This window comes from Balaenoptera borealis, assembly GCF_965194805.1.
Source record: "Balaenoptera borealis genome assembly, chromosome: 20".
Lineage (NCBI taxonomy): Eukaryota > Metazoa > Chordata > Mammalia > Artiodactyla > Balaenopteridae > Balaenoptera > Balaenoptera borealis.
Window position 1 is genome coordinate 18,533,013 of NC_138879.1, and position 25,419 is coordinate 18,558,431.

Sequence of the window (25,419 nt, forward strand, 5' to 3'; positions counted from 1 at the left end):
ACATCAAAACCAGCATAGAAACAAATATTCTATGTTCATAGTGGCATTATTTACAATAGCCAAAAGACAGAAACAACCTGAGTGTCCATCAATGAATGAATGTATAAACAAAATGTTATTTTGTTTACATATAATGTATACATACAATAAAGTATTATTCAGCTTTCTTAAAAAGGAAGGAAATTCTGATATATGCTATAAAATGGACAAACCTTGAAGATATTATGCTAAGTGAAATAAGCCAATCACAAAAGAACAAATACTGTATGATTACACTTATATGAGGTATCTAGAGTAGTCAAATTGTTAGAGTCAGAATATAGAATGGTGGCTACCAGGAGTTGGGAAGAGGGGAAATGACAAGTTACTGTTTAATGTGTTCAGAGTTTCAGTTGGGAAGATGAAAAAGTTCTGGAGAAGGATGGTGGTGGTGGTTACACGACAATGTGAATGCACTTAATGCCACTGAACTGTACAATTAAAAATGGTTAAAATGGGACTTCCCTGGTGGCGCAGTGATTGGGAATCCGCCTGCCAATGCAGGGGACACGGGTTCCATCCCTGGTCTCGGAGGATCCCACATGCCGCGGAGCAGCTAAGCCCGTGCGCCAGAACTACTGAGCCTGTGCTCTAGAGCCTGCAAGCCACAACTACTGAAGCCCGCGCGCCTGGAGCCTGTGCTCCGCAACAAGAGAAGCCACCGCAATGAGAAGCCTGCGCACTGCGACGAAGAGTGGCCCCCGCTCTCCGCAACTGGAGAAAGCCCACACGCAGCAACGAAGAGCCAGTGCGGCCAAAAATAAGTAAATGAATAAATTTATTAAAATAAAAGAAAGGTTAAAATGGTAAATTTTGTTATATACATTTTACCACAATTAAAAAAAAAACAATATTCAGCTGAATTAGGTTCATTTGTGATAATCAGAGTAAAATCTGTTTTTACTTTCATTTTCCTTCAAAAATAGAAGTAGTAATTATAAGCTTGAATAATCAAGCTCATGATTTGAATTTTATGTTTGCTTTCCTGAAAACATTCTTTGTAAACACTGTAAAAATTTCTTAGAGTCAAAAAGTCCATCTTCTTATTGAGTTAATTAGGAGAGAACACGTGATGGGAAAAAAAAAAAAACTTTCCCCTGCTATCTGCAATCTTATAGCTACCCTCCATCAATTATCTTTTGAGTTTCTACCTACCTCCAAAATGGGATAAAAAATAAATGTTTCAAAAGTTCAGGTAAGAGCTCATCTCAACTCCATAATGAAAGCAAGAACAACATCTAGCATAGAATGTTGACCTATCTCAATTTATATTTCTAGTGTAAGTATAAAATAGTCTTTCCTAAACCGGGGGGTTTTTAAGAAATTAGCATATTTCAAAGATGTTTACAAACCTTTGAGAGCTTTCTGCAGCGTCTCCAAACAGCTGACCAAATGTTGGTGCCCTCCAGAACTCATCACAACCCTCTTCTCCTGTATTAAGAAGGAAAACATTTCAGGTAAAAGCTAACAAAGCCAATAGTGTTTTGGGTAAACATACACATTATCCTAGAAATAACATTTCAGGATAGTCTATATATTATGGTATAGTCTATATACTCTATATTTTCTATATATTCTAGATAATCTATAGATTTTTAACTGTTTGTCCATCCATCCAAAAAAGGAAAGGTTAATATACATGGATAAAGGCATATCCATATCCATGAAAGTAGAAAAAGGTATTTCCAGATCTAGGACTTCCCTGGCAGTCCAGTGGTTAAGACTCTGCACTTCCAACGCAGGGGACGTGGGTTCGATCCCTGGTCGGGGAACTAAGATCCCACATGCATGGCCAAAAAAAAAAAAAAAAGCCTATACCAAAGGTATTTCCAGATCTAAAATAAGATAACTTTCAGGGAAAAATTAGGAAGAATCAAAATGTAATAAATGAGATCAGCCTCCTGTAGAAGTGACTACATCCTAAGATTCAATAAGTTAAATGGGGTGGTTCAGATGGGACAATTCCCAAATCTAATAAGGTGATATGCATGTAATCTAAGAAATACAGCCAGACCTTAGTCAAACTAGATTGACTCTAAGAAACAGGATACATAGTCCAGAAAAAGCCAAAGAGCAAAAAATTTAGCATAGTTTTTCTAAACATATCCAGGGAAGAAGTTTCTCTTCGCACAACATTCTAGTCCCCAGAAGTATGAACAGTTTTGTGACACAAGGATAGTTTTTCAGACTTTTCCACGCCCTAAATCCATCTCTCTTTGCTCTAATTCCACCCTCACAAATATCTGACTAATTAATAATATAGCTCCCTTTGTACCTTGAATATACAAGGACCTTGTCCATTGCAAGGACAATGGATACCAGTACTTTGGTAGCTGAAAAGACAAACACTCTGCTGTAAATGAATAAACTGGCATTCTGATTTCCATGTTAATCTACTGAGATTTTGTTAGTATGTCAGCTGTTGAAAACTCTTCAAAATCTTTTACATACCAATAAAAGTAGGTTTCTGAATCTGCAAAAGTGAGAAGTAGACGATGGAAGCTATGGTGACCAAACCAAGAACTGGTAACCCAAAAGAGGGTCTTAGTAGCCACTTGGAATCCCTCTATGTCATAATGTCTCCCTAATGACAATATCACTTATAGACCATATTTCAAACTAGAATATGGCTGCCTTATAGTATAAAAATGACAACCTCTGAATTCCCAGACTGGAAAAATTGCCATTCTTTAAGACTTCTAAAAAAAAACAAAAAACCTTTTTTATGCACACAATCCTGAGCCAGAAGATATCTGTAGAACTTAGTTACGGAAATCTTTTAGCAGCGTGACACTTTGGTGTCCATTATCTCATTTGATCCCTACAGCAAAACTGTGTGAAAAAGCAAACTGGTGTTGTGTGTCTCTACTTTCCAGATGAGGAAACTGAGGGTCAGAAAGAACAAATAATTTGTCCAAGGTCGCGTAGGTAGAAGTACTGGAGTCAAGACTAAAATACAGGTTTTCTGACAGCAAATTCAGTTTTTTTCCTAGGCTATATACTGATATGATCATTTTAAGCTCTAATAAATCTACTAAACTGAACTTACTCTGGACCCGGTGTAAGGTTTGGTAGAGGGGTACTTTCACTGAAGTATAACATGTATACAGAAAAGTATATGAACCTGAAGTGAAGAGATCGTGAATTATTACAAAGTGAACACATCCATATAACCATTGCCCAGGTCAAGTCATAAAAGTAAAGTACTCCTGTAACATTTTACTACCACTGGAATCATATGGATGAACTTTTAACATCCAGCCTCTACCCTCACCCCACTCCCTGTATTCCACCTAACTAAGGGCTCCCCATACTGGTGAATGACTCAGAAAGGAGAAGTAGTATTGTAGAGAAAGAGGGCCACAGAGTAAACAGGTGAAGTTAATTAAAAATGAACTGCAAACTCAACTAGCAAAATAGATACAGTGACAGTATTAACACATTAGAATCAAGGAGCTTGACAGGAAGTGAAAAATAAATGTCTATATCAGTCTGTCTGTCATGTGTATCTTTTTTTTTGGGTGGCACTGTGGTGCTTGTGGAATCTCAGTTCCCCGACCAGGGATTGAACCTGGGCCACAGTAGTGAAAGCCAGGAATCCTAACCACTAGGCCACCAGGGAACTCCCTATCAGGTGTATTTCTTAGCACTTTGCCTAAAGTACCCCAGTGTATTATAACTCACGATTAACACAATTTTATAAATATACCTCCTTCTTAGGTAGACTCTTGAAAGTTGAAAGCCACCATGTGCTTACGATTTTATGAGAAATAAAACTGAAGACACACCATAATAACTAGTTAGAAAAAGTCTACACAGGGAGCTTAGCTTATTAAATAATTATCTAAGCACAACACTTTATCCACTTCACCACAATCCTCACCATGACTTGACGCACAAGCTTAATGGTTTCACTCCAAGGTCTATTTTGGTTAAATTTTGCATGGAGCCGTTCCAAGAGAGAACTCATCTTACTCAGCTTTTCCGACTCTAAGATATAAATCAGAAAACATCATTAGCAACTCTTCTTTCAAGACCTTCCACAGTTTTTCTTGCAAACAAAACTCCCATACTTCATCCTGGTAAGAACTCAGTTAAAATCTTTTCCAATATGATTTACTTCAAAGCATATGAAGAATTCGTTTTTAATGACAGGAAGACACACACAATTGTGGGTCTAGTCTAATGAACACCATAGAAGGGGACTGCTTTCTATTCAAACTTAATGAGAACCAAAAAAAGAACCATCTCTAATCCTGTTTAAGGATCAAGACTACCATTTAGTGACAAAATAATTCCATGATATGCGTGAAATCCCTTATATGATATGTGCAGAGCATACATTTGAACATGGCCTAACTACGGTTAGTTCGTTTTCAAAGTGAAAATACAGACTTTCTTAATTTTTTCACATAATTTTAAGAGATCGATTTATAAGTATTATCAAGAAAACAGGCTTTATTTGCCATTAAGATTTTTCCTATTTGAACTCAAACTATATGAACATGGAAGATGTCAGTGACTAAAGGATGAGTTTCCAGCAAAGTTAAGAGAAAGGCAGAAAAGAATGGCTCCTGGATAGTGTGTAAAGGAACCTCCTACACCCTCCAACACTCCTGTAATTCTTGTAACTGCTTAGCATGAGCAAGGACCTGTGCTGGAGACCACCAGCAGTGCAAAAATACATGCCTGAGATGACACCTGTGAGGGGGTGTGGATAAGTTAATGTGAAAATAACCATCACACAAAGCAAAATGAGATTTGTTCTTAAAAACAGAGACACATTACTATTGAAATTCAAAGGAGGAAAAGTTTGTAATTAGTTGTGGGGATGTTACAGAAAAGGTGCCATTGAAAGATGAATAGAATGTCAGCAATCTGAGTTGAGATAGTGACATCTAAATCAAGATTCAACTCCTCCCTCCAATGCCTTCATCTTCTGGAAAACTGTTTTTTGGTTTGTTTCAGCCAATTTTTAGTTCTGGAGAAATGTTTGACAATTCCCACTTTCAAGACTCATTCACTCAGGCACTATTTTACATGCTGGAGATACAGCAGTGAGCAAACTAGACAAAACTGCCTCATCGAGTTTCCATTTTACACTTGTCATTCCTCTGCACCAAGAAGTATACCTTTTTTCTCCCTCCCCTTCAAAACACATCCCCCCTTCTTTCCCTTAAGAAGTCTGATGATAAATATCTTTACAAAAATGCTCTAATGAAACATTTTTTGAGCAACTATTATGTGCCAGGGACTATATAATGATGAGAAAGGCAAGATCCTGATCTACATAGCTCAGAGCACATTGGAGAAGACAAGTAAATAATAGTTAGCTGTATCAACAGAACTATGTCCAAAATGCTAAGGAAGCATTTAAACTGGAAAGTGGAACTTCAGAGAATCTACATAAGGTTACACAGAAAAGTTGTTTTTCAGCAGTTCTGAATTAGTTCAGACATTGATTGAAATTCAACGCATTTTTAGAATATACAATAGCACAAGATGTGAACACTGTGACATTCTTGAGAACTGCTGGCTTTTAATACCTTAAGTACCTAATCTTTTCATTCACGCGAAAATATTCTCCAGTCCTTTGACATACAGCGCTGTATTATTGTTTTTCTGTCATCATTCACACTTCTCTTCTGGAAGGAGCAAGTTTTACATTCACTCGCCACTTCTCCCATCCCTTTAGGCTAAAAATTCCCTGAGGCCCAAATGATTGCCCCTAGCTAAGCAGGAAACCTTAACAGAAGTTGGGAGCCCCCATCTCCCCAAAGTCAAAGCTCTCCATCACCAAGGAAAGCAGTCAGAATCTAAAACTCACACACATCCCGCCTCCTAGACTCTGAGCCCTCGGGAGAGTGGCCCTCGCGGAAGCATCTGCCCCCCAGCTCCTCTCAGAGATTGGCTCCCCCAGCTGTGTCCCGCCCCCTGCTTTTCCCCTCAGTCACTCACCCTCGGTTTCCCCCTGAGCCTTCATCCTGACAGCGGGAAGGGCCTGAGGTCTACACAAGAGGATATGCCCCTCCTCACCACTAACAGAGGAACCAAGTTGGTTCGGGCTCCCGGGACGCAGGGTGCCTGCAGTCCCCACTCTTCCCGGGAAGGCTCAGTCTGAAGTCCCCGGCGGCAAGAAGAGAAGGGTGCTCGCGGCCGCCGCCATCTTCCCCAACAGAACTTCCGAAAGATCGCGAGATTAACCGTGATCCTGCGAGAGAGAGGAAAAGGGCTGGGCACCAAATATCGCGAAAAATGGTTAATACGTTGCTACTCGCGAGATTCTCCCCACCCTTCCTTCTCTCTCGATTGTCTCAGACTTCTCGGCCCTGGGTATGGAGTTTGTCAGTGGGTAGTGTTCGGCTTCTCTGCGAAAATTGGCACTTTCGTTTTGGCTTTTAAGCAGTTTGCAAATTTAAATCCCCAGCTCTCTTTACTAAAAGACTAGCTCTTCGAAGAATATTGTTATCGGGAATATTTTATTAAAATACTCGCTTTCTTGAGATACTAGGTGGAAAAAAGATGTTGGGTGTTTGTAACAATGTCCCAAGCTAGCCCGGTACACTTAATTTACATGTCCTAATTTCTTTTTAATTTCAGAAATATTTTTCTTGAGCAATTCCAATATTTTTGAAGATCTGGGAGATTCTGGATTCAGAAAAACTTGTTTGCAGCCGTCAGATCATCGGATGCTGTTAATTGTCTTTAGGATCCCAAAGGTGTTCACAATTGATTGTATCTTTTTTTGTAATCATAGTGAAAACAAGCAGTTTAGCTAATACTCTACACTACAAATCACAAAGAATGTGTAGTCATATCTCTTGTATCAGTAAATCCTCACAAAGAGAAAGCTGGAGTAATGCCGAGAAGTTCGTGGCCACTGGAACAAGAGCCAAGCTAAAATACAATTGTGCTAGCATTGGGTGGAAGTTCTTAAAATAGTTAAGGCTACCTTTTTTTTTTTTTTTTTAATGTTTGTTTTTCCATACACACCCTTGAGAATAACTGCTGAAAAGTTGGATTTTACCTAGTTTGCTCTAAGGATATTAAGCAATGGATTTCCACTGGTTCTTTAGTCTCAGACATTCCCCATATTTCAAAAATGATATGCAAACATCCTCCGAAGCCATTCCAGCAGGTAACTGCAGTTCAGATGAGCAGGCACAGCAGTGTAAATTTAATAAGAATAAATCTTTATTTGCCACATGCTTATTGCCACAAAGATATAAACCATGCTCCTTGAAAGTAGAACTTAAATTTTACTTCTTGTCTATTCCCTGTGCCCTCATTCCTTTCAGTCACTACACAGTGAGTTTCTCGGGGCAGGAATTGCCTCTCATTTCTGAATCCCCACTATCTAGCACTGTACTTGGGCTTAGTAGACAAATGTTTTACTGGGCCTAAAAAGCCTCTCTAGACCCAGCTCTTCTCCCCTTGCCAAACCCCAGCCACATTGACCTTCCACCTGCAGACAATTCCTTCACTCCTTCCTCTCCCAAGGTTCTTGAACATGCCTTTTTAACTACTGGGAGGTCTTTCCCTACCCCATCCCCCTCTCCTCACTGAGGCCGACTTATTCAGATCTCAATGTAAATGTCTCTTGCTCTGGACTAGAGAAGCAAGGCTTCTCTAACCCCTGACTTGATCAGGTCCTCCGTTATATTATTTCAAATTTCTCTTTAATACCACTTTCACCATCAAAATTAATTAAGTACATGATGATGCATTCAATGCCTGTCTTCCCTGCTAAACTATCAAATCCAGGTAGGGCGGCTGCTTTCACTACTGTCTAGTGATACTGCCTAGCCTAGCTCCTGACACATGTCAGAGACTCAATGCATATTGTTGGGATAAACCGATAGTGTTGTCAGATAAAAAACAGAACACTCAATTAAATTTGAATTTCAGATAATCAAATTTTTTTTAGTGTAAAAGTATGTTCCAAATATTATAGAATGTAAATCTAGCAGTCTTAACATTGACGAAGTACAGAGAGCATTTATCCAAGTGAGAATTTCCAAAGACAGTTCATATTTAAAATGCTGTGGGAATTCCCCGGCAGTCCAGTTGTTAAGAGTCCACGCTTTCACTGCCAAGGGCCTGGGTTTTATCTCTGGTTGAGGAACTAAGATCCCACAAGCCGTGTGGCACGGCCAAAAAATAAATAAATAAAAGCAAAAAATAAAATGCTGTTTCCTTTCCTGTTGTCAAAGTGCTCTTCATCCAACAAATGTCTGTGGAGTCCTAATACTTGTGTATTAGGAGCTGGTAATATAAACTTGAAAGCACAGCCCCAGCCCTTGATGGGCTCACCTGATTTAGAGTTCTGAAAATATGACTGGTCACTGTAATTGTAGGCACCCAAAAATTTTTTGTTAATTTATTCTTAGCCCAAAGTATCACTGTTGGATACACAGTTACATTTCCCCATGGAAGCTCTCTGTACAAATAAACAATAATGTCTGTACTAAGTGTGGCTAGGAAATGTTAAATCATATAAAACTTGAAAACAGAATAAACTTTACCAAATTTTAGTCACAGAATAGAATAAGTTATTATTTCTCAACCAAAAATGCAGCTGAAATGACATTGTGGAAAAATTTGTACTCTAAAAGTAAAGATAGGAGAGACGTGTCATTAAATAAGAAAAGCATTTAAGGTACACATAGGAGTAATCTTATATGCCAAGAAGAGGAGGATGGACAAATTTTAAATGACTAAGCTTTGTGGGAGACTCCAGAGGACTCTTTAAACCAAAATCTAAACTAACAAATTGGCCTTGGGGTGGGGGAAAATTATTATAACTTTAGTTAAATATTTCCCCTTGTGTACAGCCTAAGGAGAAGCTTTCTGACCTGCTTTGGGGGATTTACAGGGAAACTACAGTCATCACCTGACTGATCACCTTGGGCTTCCCAGAGTTGCCCTGACTCCCTGCCCTGGAAGGTCATGCAAATAAAGCAAATCATGCAGTCCTGGAATTTCAGAGTTCAAAGTTTTTCTGTAGAGGGAAGCAACCCTTATTTTACAAAGGCACAATTCTCACCAGTTTTTGGGCCAATCTCAGCAGTTGTATTTAAAAATTTAGACACACTCAAAATGGCTTGAAGTCTTAAAGACATAACACCATAAAACTCCTAGAAGAGAACATAGGCAAAACATTCTCTGACAATAAATCATACCAATGTTTTCTCAGGTCAATCTCCCAGGGCAATAGAAATAAAAGCAAAAATAAACAAATAGGGGACTTCCCTGGTGGTCCAGTGGGTAAGACTCCACACACTCCCAGTGCAGGGGGCCTGGGTTCGATCTGGTCAGGGAACTAGATCCCACATGCGTGCCTCAACTAAGAGTCTGCATGCAGCATGCGGCAACTAAGATCCCATGAGCCGCAACTAAGACCAAACACAGCCTAAATAAATAAGTATTTTTTAAAATGTACCATATCTTTTAAAAAAAATAAAAAATAAACAAATGGGACCTAATCAAACGTATAAGCTTTTGTACAGCAAAGGAAACCATAAAACGAAAAGACAAGCTATAGACTGGGAGAAAAATATTTGCAAATGATGAGACCGACAAGGGCTTAATTTCCAAAATATACAAACAGCTCATGCAACTCAATAACCAAAAAAAAAAAAAAAAAACCAATCGAAAAATGGACGGAAGACCTAAATAGACATTTCTCCAAAGAAGACATACAGATGGCTAACAGGCACATAAAGAGATGTTCAACATTGCTAATTATTAGAGAAATGTGGAAATCAAAACTACAGTGAGGTACCAGCTCACACCAGTCAGAATGGCCATCATTAAAATGTCTACAAATAATAAATGCTGGAGAGGGTGTGGAGAAAAGGCAACCCTCCTACACTGTTGATGGGAATATAAGTTGGTGCGGCCACTGTGGAAAACAGTATGGAGGTTCCCCCCAAAAATAAAAATGGAGTTGCCATATGATCCAGCAATCCCACTCCTGGGCATGTATCTGGACAAAACTATAACTCAAAAAGATACATGCACCCCTATATTCATAGCAGCACTATTCACAATAGCCAAGACATGAAAACAACCTAAATGTCCATCAACAGATGAATGGATAAAGAAGATGTGAGATATATATATATATATATATATATATATACACACACATACACACACACAATGGAATACTACTCAGCCATAAAAAAAGAATGAAATAATGCCATTTGCAGCTACATGGATGGACCTAGAGATTATCATACTAAGCAAAGTAAGTTAGAAAGAGAAAGACAAATACCATATGATATTTATATGTGGATCCTAGAAAAATGGTACATATTAACTTATTAGCAAAGCAGAAATAGAATCACGGATGTAAAGAACAAACTTATGGTTACCAAGGGCAGAAGGGAGGGGGTAGGACGAATTGGGAGATTGGGATTGGCATATATACCCTACTATGTATAAAATAGATAACTAATGAGAACCTACTGTTTAGCACAGGGAACACTACTCAGTGATCTGTGGTGACCTAAATGGGAAGGAAATCTAAAAAAAAGTGGATATGTGTATACGTTCAACTGATTCACTTCGCTGAACAGCAGAAACTAACACAACATTGTAAAGCAACTATACTCCAGGGACTTTCCTGGTGGCACAGTGGTTAAGACTCCGCACTCCCAATGCAGGGGGCCTCCGTTCAATCCATGGTAAGGGAACTTGATCCCACATGCATGCTACAACTAAGAGTCCACATGCCACAACTAAGGAGCCCATGTACCTCAACTAAGGAGCCAGCGAGCTGCAACTAAGACCTGGTGCAACCAAGTAAATAAATAAATAAATAAATAAATAACACAATGAGTAAAAAAAAAAAAAAAAGCAACTATACTCCAATATAAATTAATAAAAAAAAAAGAAAGTTTCTACTGCTGGAATAATGGTGGATTAATTTGGATAATGAATTTTACTCTTCAAGATTTAATTTGCCACATCATCACAATTCCTTTTGCCATCCCCACTTTTCCATTTTACTGTGGGTTGTGGGTGCATCCTGGGTCAAAACCTTGATCTCATTTAAAAGATAGAAAAAAATCAGAGTAATTTTGCTGAACTCATGCCAACGTTTAATAAGGTGGACTAGTCACTTCATCTAATCGGCTCATTAAGTCTCATGTCATCTGCCATCATGTTAGACACTGGTGGAGACCTTTACATCCAGGCCCTCTTGCAGCAATGAATGAGGAGTTACCACACCTGAGTTCGAGTACTTAACTCTATCCTCTTTTTTTCTTTCTTTTTTCTTGATAGTATTAATTTTACTTCCGTAGATGATTAAAAAGTTGTCATGAAAAACTTGGTCTTTCTCCTTTTTTTTTTTGGCTGAGCCGCACGGTGTGTGGGATCCTAGTTCTGCCATCAGGGATGGAACCGGGGCCCCTGGCAGTGAGAGCACCGAATCCTAACCACTGGACCACCAGGAATTCCCCGTCTTTTTCATTTTTTTAAATGAAGATTTATGGACTCAAACATTTAAGTAAAAAACTTTTTTTGTACCCATGTGACCCAAAGCAACAAGAACATTTTCAGGGAGTGATTTGGAGAGTAGATTTTTCTGCCTTCATTCAGAATGTTTTCTGACTCCTAATTTACTGGCTGCTCTTTGCATATACAAATCCCTATCTACTCTTTCTGGTCCAACTCAAATGTCATACTTTTTTAAAAAAAATTTTTGTTTATTTATTTTTGGCTGTGTTGGGTCTTCGCTGCTGCGCGTGAGCTTTCTCTAGTTGCGGCGAGTGGGGGTTACTCTTCGTTGCAGTACACGGGCTTCTCATTGCGGTGGCTTATCATTGCTGAGCACGGGCTCTAGGCGTGCGGGCTTCAGTAGTTGTGGCATGCGGGCTCAGTAGTTGTGGCACACTGGCTTAGTTGCTCCACGGCATGTGGGCTCTTCCCAGACCAGGGATCGAACCCGTGTCCCCTGCATTGGCAGGCGGATTCTTAACCACTGTGCCACCAGGGAAGCCCCTCAAATGTCATACTTTTATAAAGCTTTCTCTTACCACTCCCAACCTTCTTTTGAACCTCCACACTGCTCTGTATCATTCTTATGACATTTATTACCTTATATTTTGAGGTATGACTATATTGTCTATATCCTTCTTGAGGGCCCTCAGTGGGCACTAGTACACAGAGAATGACTTAACGTCTCACACACTTATATTTATTGAAGAAAAGAATGGGGAACCTTGGACAAGACACTTAGCTTCTCTGTTCCTTAGTCGCCTCACTAATGCAACTTATTTCAGGGGTTAGTTGTGAAGAGGTAAGTTGTGAATGGAATGAGTTAACACGTGCAAGGAATTTTGAAAAATAAAAAATGAGGAGCAGTGTAAGATACCTTTTCCTGTTCATGAATACTATGCTTTGCTTGTTCATAACTATAATCTTCTGTGTGAAGATAAATGGCTAAATGATTCCAAAAGAGCCATAAGAGGATCTCAAGAGGTGATGAGCTTTCAAGGTTCTTAAGATTTTAAGCAGACTGGAGAGTGGTAGTGCCACACAATGAAAGAGCTTGTAGTTTGTCAGACACGAATTTTTTTTTTTTTTTTTTTTTTTTTTTTGCCTGTGTTGGGTCTTCGTTGTTGTGCCCGGGATTTCTCTCTAGTTGTGGCGAGCAGGGGGTACTCTTCGCTGTGGTGTGTGGGCTTCTCATTGCTGTGGCTTCTCTTGTTGCGGAGCACAGGCTCCAGGTGTGCGGGCTTCAGTAGTCGTAGAATGCAAGCTCAGTAGTTGTGGCTCGTGGGCTCTAGAGCGCGGGCTCTAGAGCGCAGGCTCAGTAGTTGTGGTGTACTGGCTTAATTGCTCCACGGCATGTGGGATATTCCCGGTCCTACGCACCCTGCATCGGCAGGCAGATTCTTAACCACTGCACCACCAGGGAAGTCCCCAGACGTGAATTTTAATCTCTTCTTTGGCCCTTGCTGGATTAGCTTTGTTACCCTAAGTAACTTACTCAATTTTTCTGAGTCCGGGTTTCCTTATCTGTAAAATAGGGATGAGGAAATTGTGTTTTGCAGGGCAGTACGAGAATTAGTAATAATGCACGTAGTAGTGTATGCTACCTAAGTGGGAAGAATCGTTAATACTTAGGCACTTGGGTTGAAACAGTCCCACATTTGCCCTTTATCCTGTTGACAATATTTTCATCCTGGTATTTAAAGGAGCTGTTACAGAGTATGCAAAAATTAGTTTGTGCCGGAACTTGGGAATATGTATTTGTTCACTGAGTTATTAATAAAGTCTTGAATTAAAAAATTCCTCCTAGGTCCGTTTCAATAAAGTTTTGCTCAAACGGGGAGCTGGGATCTTATCGCGAGAATCTGGCGGAATGCGTTTCTGGCCTGGGACCTGCTCTCGCGTTGTTTGAACAGGCAGTGGCGAGAGGTGAAAGGAAGCACGAAATACCGCGAGAGTACTGCAGATTCTCGCGATATTTCCTGGGATTACCCCCTCCCCCCTCCTCCCAGTGCCGTTTCGGTTTAACCTAGTGTGTGACTGAGAGTCTCTGTGAGGGAGCGAGTGAGGGTGAGGTATTGAGGTGAGGCGGAAGCTAGAAAAGGGGCTCTTTCAGGAGCGAGGGACAAAGGGGGCGTGAGGCACCTAGGCCGCGGGACCCCAGCGACAGGAAGCCGCCCCGAGCCGGGCTCCCTGGTAGGGGAAGGGCGCGCGCAGTCCTCACAGGGCCCCAGAGCCGGAGTCGGCCCCACAGCCCCGGGCCGTCGGCTTCCTACTTCCTCGACCTCCCCGGCGCCTGGGCCTGAGGATTGGCTCGGCGTGGGGAGGAGGGGAAACAGACTCGAGCGGCTACCCGTTGTCTCGCAACTCCACTGCTGAGGAACTCTCATTTCTTCCCTGGCTCCTTCACCCCCCACCTCATGTAGGAGGGTGCTGAGGAGTCGGGAGGGAGGAGGAGCCTGGGCTACCGTCCCTTCCCTCCCCACCCCCTTGTAGGGGCGCTTTGGTAGGCGTGGGGCTGGGGCTGGGGGGGAGGGTGGGGGTTACTTTTTGGAGTGCTGGGGAACTTTTTCCCCTTTTTGAGGCCAGGGGAAAGGGAATGCCCAATCCAGAGAGACATGGGGGCAAGAAGGACGGGAGTGGAGGAGCTTCTGGAACTTTGCAGCCGTCATCGGGAGGTGGCAGCTCCAACAGCAGAGAGCGTCACCGCTTGGTGTCGAAGCACAAGCGGCATAGGTCCAAGCACTCCAAAGACATGGGGTTGGTGACCCCCGAAGCAGCACCTTTGGGTACAATTATCAAACCTTTGGTGGAGTATGATGACATTAGCTCTGATTCCGATACCTTCTCTGACGACATGGCCTTCAAACTGGACCGGAGGGAGAATGATGAACGTCGCGGGACTGATCGGAGTGACCGCCTGCACAAACACCGTCACCACCAGCACAGACGTTCCCGGGACTTACTAAAAACTAAACAGTCAGAGAAAGAAAAAAACCTGGAAGCCTCCAGCAAGTCGGGATCGATGAAGGACCGGATATCAGGAAGTTCAAAGCGTTCAAATGAGGAGAATGATGACCATGGGAAGACGCAGATCTCCAAAAGCAGCAGCAACAAGGAATCCAGGTCATCCAAACTCCATAAGGAGAAGACCCGGAAAGAACGTGAGTTGAAGTCCGGGCACAAAGACCGGAGTAAAAGTCATCGGAAAAGGGAAACACCCAAAAGTTACAAAACCGTGGACAGCCCCAAACGGAGGTCCAGGAGCCCCCACCGGAAGTGGTCGGACAGCCCCAAGCAAGATGATAGCCCCTCAGGAGCTTCTTACGGCCAAGATTATGACCTTAGTCCCCCGAGATCTCACACCTCTAGCAATTATGACTCCTACAAGAAGAGTCCGGGAAGTACCTCAAGAAGGCAGTCAATCAGCCCACCTTACAAGGAACCTTCGGCCTACCAGTCCAGCGCACGGTCACCCAGTCCCTACAGTAGACGACAGAGGTCTGTGAGTCCCTATAGCCGGCGACGTTCTTCCAGCTATGAAAGGAGTGGCTCTTACAGTGGGAGATCACCCAGTCCCTACGGCCGAAGGCGGTCCAGCAGCCCTTTCCTGAGCAAGCGCTCTCTGAGCCGGAGTCCGCTCCCCAGGTGAGCTATTTGTCTAACAGTCCGTTCTTTCTTACGGTGGCTTATGAGGAACTGGCGATTAGACATGTTAGCATTTTGTTGAAGCCCCCGGTGTTCATCATTGACTAGAACACTTTGCTATTGGCTAGTCATCATGTAGGTGAGTCTGGTCTCCTCTTAACCCAGAATTGGAGAAGTGCAGAGTTCACATGCCTACAGCTGCTAAAGGTAGGTACTTCCAGTGGTGGGATCTTCAGTTGTAAGCTCCCATGTGAGAAGAATCATAGGCTTCTGCTTACTGACTGCATAGGATTGATACTGGTGCCCAGAGTTTATCCAGCTATTTCGGTTGCTTTGTCTTAACTTTTTAAAAATCACTTTGGTATTAGTGCCTTAGGCTTCATTGGACCTGATTGGAGATGTAAGAAATTAAAAATTTTCATTTGTATTATCTCGGGGCTATTTGCCTAAGTCATCTACCATTTGTGCTGTTCACTGAGTCTCCAAACTTGTAAGTTTATTTCCTAATTGACAATTTTTTGATAACTTAGAGGAGACTCCTATCTTTCATGTGATGTTTCTAGTGGAAATTCAGCCAAGTAGTTCTTTTTCCCTTTTATGGTATAACCTAGCAGAAATTGGTTCCAAGGATAATTTGATTTTATTTACAGCATCACCATTGACTTATTTGTGACCACAGGTGAATTTCAAAGTCTTTCTCTTAAAAATTGGTAATAGTACCTTCACTGTGATATTTTTGGTGAGAAAGTCATGTTAGTTTGAAATTTAATTGTTGAAGTGAATTGTCTACAGAAAATTGTTCTTGTTCCTAGGTGATGAGATGTACCTCCCTCTTTGTGGACTTAACATTTTCCTCAAAAGCAGAACTTGGGCTTTGGAGTTCTACCTGAGTGGAATCCTAATCTTGCTTTGTGACCTTTGGCGTATAATTTAATTTCTCTGTGTGTGAAATGAGAATAATAGCTACCTACTTCTAGAGTTGTTGTGAGGATTAATTAGTAAATATGAGTGCATAGCCAGGTACAGTGCCTGGTACTTGGAGCCAGTCAGTAAATTCTATCAAAGCATGAGGAAAATGTTGAACACTAGTAGAGAAATTAGGCGAATTCGAAAAAATCCATGCATGTCTTTTATATGGTCAATGTCAGTAATTTTTGCTGACTTAAAGTTATAATTATTCATAAACTAGTTTGAATTCATCAAGCTACAGGAGTTCTTAGCTGTCAGAGTTTGAAGTTCCTTAGGCTTTTCCCCTCCATTTTATTACAATTTTTCAAACACAGAAAAGTTGAAAGAATTGTAGTGAGGACTCAAGTATGTACCACCTAGATTCTGCAATTAATATTTGCTATACATTTTATCATCTCTATCCATCTCTCCACCTTCATTTGTTTTGATTCATCTCAGTAAGTTGCAGACATCCGTATACTTCACTGTAAACACTTTAGCATGTACACCATTAGCTAGAGTTCACTTGTTTTTTTTTTTTTTGGAGGGATGAGGGGTAAATTTATATACAGTGAAATGGATGTCTTAAGTGTACCATTTGTAAAATTGCTTAGTTTTTAAAGGATGCCTAAGAAATATTCTCAGAATATTTGTTTTCTTGAGGGAGTAGTTTCATAAAGGCTATTCTGAGAATTTTTGATTGTTAATGGGGTTTGGGAATACAGAATTACATTGAGGCTAAAGCACTAAAACAAGTTTCAGTAAAAACTGCTACTTTGCAATGATTCCTTTTGGATTCAAATCTCAAGTTCTCTCTTCCTCTACTCACTTAGTTGGAACTAGTGCAATGTTGGTAAAAATAAATCAAAGAATTGGAGACACAGTATTATAGGACACAAATATAAACACTACATAATAATCCTGGAGTCACATGCACATTTTTAGTTGGCTTGAAAAGAGCATTATGTGTTTGTGTGTGTGCGTTATGTACGTATTTTTCCTCATTCAATTTCTTAGAGTCAGAGTGGAGGAACATACAGATCCCTTTTATGGTATTCTCTTTTTTTTTTTCCTTGAGAGAGACAGTCAAAATTAAACAAAAGATTTCATTTTTAAAGACTGAAAATGCTTTGGCAGAAACGCAAGATCTTTGCATCCACCAAATTAGTAGTGATTAATAGTAGAAATTTCATTTCAAATGGTGGAACCTAACTTAATTCAGGGAAAAAATACATTTGTTTTTGAAGACAATTTTTTTTGTTGCCTGCATTTACCTATTTGTTGTTCCCTTTTACCCCTTTTTTTCCATGAAGAGTGGACCTGGACCTCAAATGTAACGTTTATATAAGTTATGGCCATCCAAACGTCCTGTTAACAGTAGGCTTCTGTTCAGAAGTTGAGGGTTTGTAACAGAGTTCCTTAGGAAGATTTAGTCATGCTGAAAGATGAAAGAAACAGTGGTTTGTAGAGCATGGTCTCTGACATTATTTAGTGTTTTCCTGAGATAATGTTAGTTTTAGACCAGCCTATAATTCAATATGAGAATACCTCTTGTTTTAGCCACTCATTTACAAGAGAAGTATTAGTTTTCTGAAGGGTAATTGGATATTTGGTAAATTCACTTAACTACTTTCAGTATTTTATATCCTCGTGTTCATATATACATTGTTGTTATTGTTGTTTTGAGCACTTTGAATCCAATGATAACTTTACATTTTAATAAACTTGGAAGAAAGTTTCCAAAAAGCATTATAGGTATAAGAAAATCATGACTAACATCATGTGAGTTGTTTCACTTACCATGTATATGCTATTTGTTTTGAAACATTTTGAATCACATCAATCTTACCAATGATCAACGATAAAGGGAGATATTGAAGATCTGGAATGGGAACAATTCGTTTTACACTACTGGGCAAATTATCTTTTGTCCAGTCACATTTTTTGTGCTAATTTTTTTTCCTCCTCACACTGAGCCCTGAGCACATTAGGCTTTATTAAAAAGCAAAAAAGAATTAATGAGGGTTTGGGTTTTAATTTAGAATAATCTGCCTTATAGATTCCCAGATTTTACTTCCCAATCCTTCCTTAATAATGGAGAAGATAAGTTGAACGTGCAATAATACCTTGCCTTATGAATTCCTAAAAAGTTTATTGGAAATCATTTTATATTTGAAAGTACTAGAAGTCATCATAGTTTTAAGAATTTCTAATAAATTATTTTGGTAAGACAGTTTCTCCGGTTTATCTAGTTTTTGTAAATCCTAACTCTTGTATATTGGGGGTTTGTTTAGTATAGGCGCAACTTAATTATAAAGTGAGGATACAAGGAACAGAATCTTTTCCTGGGATTTCTCAATAAAATAGCTGTCTAGTTTTAAAAATTTAGGTTTTGGTGACGTGTGCTAGTTACTTTTAACTTCCTGATTGATACAACCCACATTTAGCATTAAGTATGACTTTTTAAAATCATGTTTTCATTTTATCACATACTTAAACCAAAATGCTAAAAGTAATCATTGTGAATATGGGTATTTTCTAACATGGGAAAAAAGTATCCATCCATCTTCCTTCAGTTGAATAAGTAGTGGATAATTTTTAGATTATATGATTGAAATATGTTGCCATGCAGGATTTATTTCCTTCTAATCTATTTTTTTAAATTTATTTGCTTAGATGACTTAGCCTTTTTTTTTTTTTTTTTAAAGAATTTCCCTTTTTAATTTATTTATTTATTTATTTATTTTTGGCTGTGTTGGGTCTTCGTTTCTGTGTGAGGGCTTTCTCTAGTTGCGGCAAGTGGGGGCCACTCTTCATCGCGGTGCACGGGCCTCTCACTATCGCGGCCTCTCTTGTTGCGGAGCACAGGCTCCAGACGCGCAGGCTCAGTAGTTGTGGCACACGGGCTTAGTTGCTCCACGGCATGTGGGATCTTCCCAGACCAGGGCTCGAACCCGTGTCCCCTGCATTGGCAGGCAGATTCTCAACCACTGCGCCACCAGGGAAGCCCATCTAATCTATTTTTTTAAGTAAAGAACGGTTTTAAATTTACAGAAAAATTGTAAAGATAGTACAAAGAATTATTTTATGTCCTCAAACTCAGTTTCCCCATTGTTAACATCTTACATTTGTTACAATTAATGAACCAATATTGATACATTATTATTATTATTTGATGGTACCTAATCTATTTTTAAGATTGCTAAATACTCAAAGTGGGTTTTTTAAGTTACAGTTCTTCATAGTTTGCTTAACTGATCTATTCCATATTGCTGTAGTCTATCTATTTTAAACTGCTGTTTTCTCTTTCCAGTAGAAAATCCATGAAGTCTAGAAGTAGAAGTCCTGCATATTCAAGACACTCAACTTCTCATAGTAAAAAGAAGAGATCCGGGTCACGCAGTCGACATTCCAGTATCTCACCTGTCAGGCTTCCACTGAACTCCAGCTTGGGAGCTGAACTCAGTAGGAAAAAGAAAGAAAGAGCAGCTGCTGCTGCAGCAAAAATGGATGGAAAGGAATCCAAGGGTTCACCTATATTTTTGCCTAGAAAAGAGAACAGTTCAGTAGAGGCTAAGGATTCAGGCTTGGAGTCTAAAAAGTTACCCAGAGGTGTAAAATTGGAAAAATCTGCCCCAGATACTGAACTGGTGAATGTAACACATCTAAACACAGAGGTGAAAAGTTCTTTAGATACAGGGAAAATAAAGTTGGATGAGAACTCTGAGAAGCATCCTGTTCTTAAAGATTCAAAAGGACAGGGAACAAGAGACTCTAAACCTGTAGCACTGAAAGAGGAGATTGCTACTCCAAAAGAGACAGAGACATCTGAAAAGGAGACCCTTCCACCTCTTCCCACAGTTACTTCTCCACCTCCTTTACCAACTACTACCCCTCCACCTCAGACACCCCCCTTGCCACCTTTGCCTCCACTACCAGCTCTTCCACAGCAACCACCTCTGCCTCCTCCCCAACCAGCATTTAGTCAGGTTCTTTCTTCTAGTACTTCAACTTTGCCCCCTTCTATTCACCCAAGGACATCAACTCTGTCCTCTCAGGCAAATTCTCAGCCCCCTGTACAGGTTTCTGTGAAGACTCAAGTATCTGTAACAGCTGCTATTCCACACCTAAAAACTTCAACGTTGCCTCCTCTGCCCTTCCCACCCTTATTACTGGGAGATGATGACATGGATAGGTAAGTCCTATGGTTAACTGGGAAATTTTAACCCTCTTGTTCGAAGTGTAATGTATTTTTTGTTCTCAAGCTTTGTCAAAATTGCCCTAATGCATGGCTGTTTAGAATGCTTTCATGAATAGGAAATGCCTTTGATGTTTGGTTTTCAGTGGAAAAGTCCTTATGCATGACATTTATTAGGAAAAGAGAATTACAGTTTGAGGTCTCATAACCCTTTTTCTCATAAGTGTATTGATAATTTTGATTCAAATTTTAAAAAATCATGTGTTTTTCTCCTTAAATTTTTACATTGAAAATTTTAATATTAAATAGCTGCAGAAAAGTTAAAAGAATATGATTAACACCTGTATACTCTTCACCTCGATTCACCGGTTATTAATTTTTTGCCACATTTGTTTTAACTGTAGATATCATGACACTTCTGAATACTTTAGCATGTCTCTCCTAACAAGAACATTTTCCTATATGATCACAATACCTTTATCACCCTAAAAAACTTATTCATTTATTAAATAATATCAGTAGCATATCAATAATAATAATATCCTCAGTGGTCCCAAAAATGTCTTTTATAGCTACTTTTTTTTTTTTCCTCCTGATGCTTTAAAAAAATTAATTATCCTGTAAGAAGAAAAGAACAATATGTAGAATCTTTGCTAATTAGAATATAAATTCACAGTGGGGTGATGGGAAGAGCTCTAATTTTAATGAGTCCTCTGAGTGTTGAAAACTGAAATGATTTGAAGCATGAATCTGATTTCGTGGAAGGCATTAGGAAATATATTTGTTTAATTTCTTGACAGGCCTAGCCAGGCAAGTACCACCAAACAAACATGATTTAGCAGTGACATATGCCATGGCAGTCTTTGTGTTATTCTTTTTTCTATGGAGATTCTGCCCTCTTGTTCTGGAGGATATGAGTTTCACTTATTGCAACAAACTTCCATTGTAAGCACAAAAATAAGTATTAACGGTCTTGCATCCCAAACCAATTCCCAAGCTTCCCTTACTTTCCAGGTGACATCAGTAGTTTGAACAGTGACACATTTCAGCCCTTTAGGTCTATATTTTTTCAGATTACACTCTGCGCTTTTTTTAGAGGGTGCAAGTGCAATAAATGAGGGGGAAAGAGATTATTTAAAAGAATGGCTCCATTACTATACATAGCTGTAAATCTGATTTTAAAGAAAAATTCCACATGCTCTTTCTAATATTAATAGGTATTTATGAATTCTGCCACATCCTGAGAACTGCAAAGGAGAACAGAACCTGAAATTTATGTAGAAAATTTGTTTGAGGTACACAATATACTTCTCATAGATACAAGCTATATATTTTTACAGTTTTTGTTGGAAAATAGTCAGTTGAGTCTCATCCAAAGGGAACCTAGGCCACTATCTATCCACAGGAACCTTGTTTAAATATTAGTTTACGTAGTGGCTAGGACAATATCAGTGTGGCTAAGAATCTTCCTTTTGAAATGTTTACTTGGCTAACCAAATAGCTGTTGAACCTACCTACCATGCGTCAGCATAGAGTGCAGGTTTCCAGAGGTGGAACAATTTTGATAGAAAGCACATAGGAATTTTTATCTTTCAGATTGCGGATGAGGGGTAAGGTAAGACCATTCAGTGCTTATTTGAGTATGTGTAGCTATCTTTAAAAATGTGTAAGAGAGAGAATGAAGTGAGAAAATTATTTTTGTTATATATTTATTCTGATTCCAAAAGTGTAACTATTTTATTTTATAGTCCTTATTAAAGGTAGAAAAATGGAAGTGAAGATTTCTTCCACTATCAGTTTTATTTTTTTACTGTAAAACTGTAAATTCAAGATGGTTTTTCTGTTCTTGTCTTTATTTACTTATTTGGTGCCACTCTGTCCATGTACCAGCTGCACCTATCTTTCACATGAAAAATATTTATTTATTAAAAAAAAAATTTTTTTGGCCACACCGCACAGCATGCAGGACCCTAGTTCCCTGAGCAGGGATTGAACCCGCCCCCCTTGCATTGGAAGCGCGGAGTCCTAACCACTGGACCACCAGGGAAGTCCCGAAAAATAATTTTATGTAAGAAAACTTTTTAGGAAGGAATCTGAAAGTTGCACATGGGATTCATATTCCTCTCTACTTTCTCTCATGTGAGGCTTCAGGAGCTTAAATGTTGAGAATGTGACTTAACATCTTTTTTATTGCCTACAGTGCTTTAAACATAGAACACAGAATGCAGCCGTTAAATATTGATTATTTGAATAAGTAAAACTGCTGAAGGAGCCAGGGTCAGGGCTTGTGTGAAATGACATCGGGCATGTAGTTAAGAAATTATTTGCCACCTGGATGACATAAAGCTTGTATTAGAGGATTTGTCCTTTTGGGAAAAGAATGAAACTTTTCTTTCAAACATATATATTGGGCCAGGAGTGTATTAACCCAGGTATCAAATGCAGGAGTGAATTTAATTAATGGTATTGCAAAAACCTTTCTGATTCATGGTCTACAATTCTTGGTTTCAAGAAGCAAAGGCTGCCAGACATCCACCTTGATACAGTACATTCTTCATGAACATAGCTATTCATGGGGATCTGCTGCTTTTTAAAAAATTTTCAGTTAACCACATAGGGTTTTTTAAATATTGTTTTATTTTTTTGATAGCCTGGTTCATTTGGAGTCTTATCAGACTTGAGTAAAGTCTACATTATTCTTAAAGGCTGTATTTTTAAAGTACTGAGCTCGTGTAGAGTAGACCTGGGTAAACATTCAGATTCGATTTTAGGATTTTTCTAATAGAATGCTTGTTTTTTACTAGAATGCTAATACAATGTTTTTAATGTATTCACTCAAATTTTTAATAGAAATTTATAAAAATAAATCACTTTTTAAACAACCTGCTTTAAGGGGAAGGAGATAAATGATCTATTTAAAGTAGTTTATTTTACGTTTTGAAAATTAATTAATAAGAATTAATTTTCGGGAATTCCCTGGTGGTCCAGTGGTTAGGACTCCGTGCTTCCACTGCAGGGGGCTCGGGTTCTATCCCTGGTCGGGGAACTAAGAACCCTGAAGCCACGTGGTATGGCCAAAAAAAAAAAGAATTAATTTCTTTTCACATAGTTCATATGTAAATTCATATTTTTTTCTTTATTAACAATAAAAACTTATTAGAGGTGTTAACATTGTACCTACAGATTAAATCCAGCATCGTAAATTCCAAGAGACTCTCCGGATTCTAAAATTTCAGCATCTTGGAGCTTGGCAACTTTTTTTTTTTTTAATTATACACAAGCATTATGCAACCTTGTCACTACATGTGAACCCATCTGCAGGTATAAATGGAGAACCAGGAAATACTGATATTGATAGGGTAGATCAGCACTTCCTGGTACTGAATCTTCAAGTAATGACTTAGATGTTCAGTATCTGCTCCAATATGTTAGGCTCTCTGCATCTACTGTATGCCCTCAGAACTATATAGAGCTTTATTTTAGTGAGTGCCCTACACTAAAGGCTAAAGAGCATAATGTTGTTAAGCACTGCAATTTTATGGGTCATCATTATTCCAAGGTTTTTGGTACATTTGGAATTTGTTGAAACAGAATTTGACCTCTATTAACTTGTGTGCCCTGAACTGGTAGTACATATCCCATCAAACACTCATTCTTTCTTGACATAAACATACTAAAAATATAATTTTTCAGAAGCAATGTACATTTCACAGTGGCAAACAATATTTGAACCCATAAAGTAAATTTTGGAGAAAACAAGTGTAAATATAAAATATAGACTGAACTTAAATGATGGTGAAAGAATTCAGATAATTTGATTCTAGTGACACAGAACCAAGATGGAATCTATTTCTGAGTCATGAGGAATTGAAATTTATAAAAAATATTTTGACATTAGTTGAAAAATTAGGAATTTTCTTTCCCAAATGTCTTAAAAATTGGGGAAATTTAAAAAATCTATATGGCATCCTGACTCAAGAGTTTTCTGGTAACAGGCTTTGTTCCCAGGGTAGAAAAATCTTAGTGCAAATTATAATAATGTTGTGTGTTCATCTCTATCAGTAATTTAACAGAAAGTTTCAGGTGATTGTTTTGCTCTCCAGTGACTACCCCAGTTCTGGTTGATACGGTACAAACTAGATTCTATTGTTCTGTCTGATTTATAAGAGATTAAAATGATGAAAATTGGTAGGAAGTAGTAGCTTTTGAGATTGTGTTTCACACACACAGGGCAGCAGTATGCTTTAAAAAGATACATTGCAGGGCTTCCTTGGTGGCGCAGTGGTTAAGAATCCACCTGCCAATGCAGGGGACACGGGTTCGAGCCCTGCCCCGGGAAGATCCCACATGCCGCGGAGCAACTAAGCCCGTGCGCCACAACTACTGAGCCTGCGCTCTAGAGCCCATGAGCCACAACTGCTGAGCCCGAGTGCCACAACTACTGAAGCCCACGTGCCTAGAGCCCGTGCTCTGCAGAGAGAGTAGCCGCCCAATGAGAAGCCCGTGCACCGCAACGAACAGTAGCCCCTGCTCTCCGCAACTAGAGAAAAGCCCGCGCCCAGCAACAAAGACAACACAGCGGGAAAAAAAAAAAAAAAAAAGATACATTGCAAGGGGTAGATCTGTTCTTTATGGTTCTGTGGATGTATTCATGAAAGAATTTTTTTTTAGATAACCACTTGTTGAAAACGTAGAGGAGGTTCGTACTGTGGTTAGGATTCTTAGATCCTTTTTAATCTTCTGATACTGTGATGGAATACAGAAGACTATCTAGCATGGTTTTATTTGTAGGCATGAATTCGTATGCTGCACTATCTTTTCTGAGGACATGCATGGCACAAAATCCTTCCTTTACTCATAAATAGAGGTGGTTAAAAATTGGATCTGAAAACTGAATTTTCTAATCTATTCCAGGAAAGCCATCCCTTCTGTTTCCCCCACTGACTATTAAAATTTGTTGATTATCATGAGAGACCTTCTGCTACCAGTGTTTTAATGATTCTGAAATAGTCTCTTGGACTCTTTCTCCTTAGATTTTTAGTTTGAAGGTTATTTATCCATTTTGGATGGTCGGATATGGT

The 25,419-nt window shown here is 39.3% G+C and overlaps 2 protein-coding genes across 13 annotated transcripts in view; one reads left to right on the forward strand and one right to left on the reverse strand.

Annotated features, from left to right (window-relative positions):
• MED1 (mediator complex subunit 1) overlaps positions 1-8,705 on the reverse strand; it is an 89,814-nt gene extending 81,109 nt beyond the window's left edge. For 2 of the 9 annotated variants that reach the window (XM_082373432.1, XM_082373431.1), the window contains exons 1-3: positions 5,998-8,485; positions 3,923-4,029; positions 1,392-1,470 (exon numbers count right to left, since the gene is read on the reverse strand). In XM_082373432.1, coding sequence (XP_082229558.1) covers positions 1,392-1,470; positions 3,923-4,029; positions 5,998-6,022 — 211 coding nt within the window. In that variant the 5' untranslated portion in view covers positions 6,023-8,485. Of the gene's footprint in view, positions 1-1,391; positions 1,471-3,922; positions 4,030-5,997 lie in introns of all 9 variants that reach the window. The other 7 variants (XM_082373433.1, XM_082373434.1, XM_082373426.1 and 4 more) reach the window with 6 other exon arrangements.
• Positions 8,706-8,791: 86 nt separating this feature from the next.
• CDK12 (cyclin dependent kinase 12) overlaps positions 8,792-25,419 on the forward strand; it is a 48,002-nt gene continuing 31,374 nt past the window's right edge. Inside the window, exons 1-2 of one of the 4 annotated variants that reach the window (XM_082373448.1) lie at positions 8,792-15,192; positions 19,454-20,335. In XM_082373448.1, coding sequence (XP_082229574.1) covers positions 14,144-15,192; positions 19,454-20,335 — 1,931 coding nt within the window. In that variant the 5' untranslated portion in view covers positions 8,792-14,143. The remainder of the gene's footprint in view (positions 15,193-19,453; positions 20,336-25,419) is intronic. The other 3 variants (XM_082373449.1, XM_082373450.1, XM_082373451.1) reach the window with 3 other exon arrangements.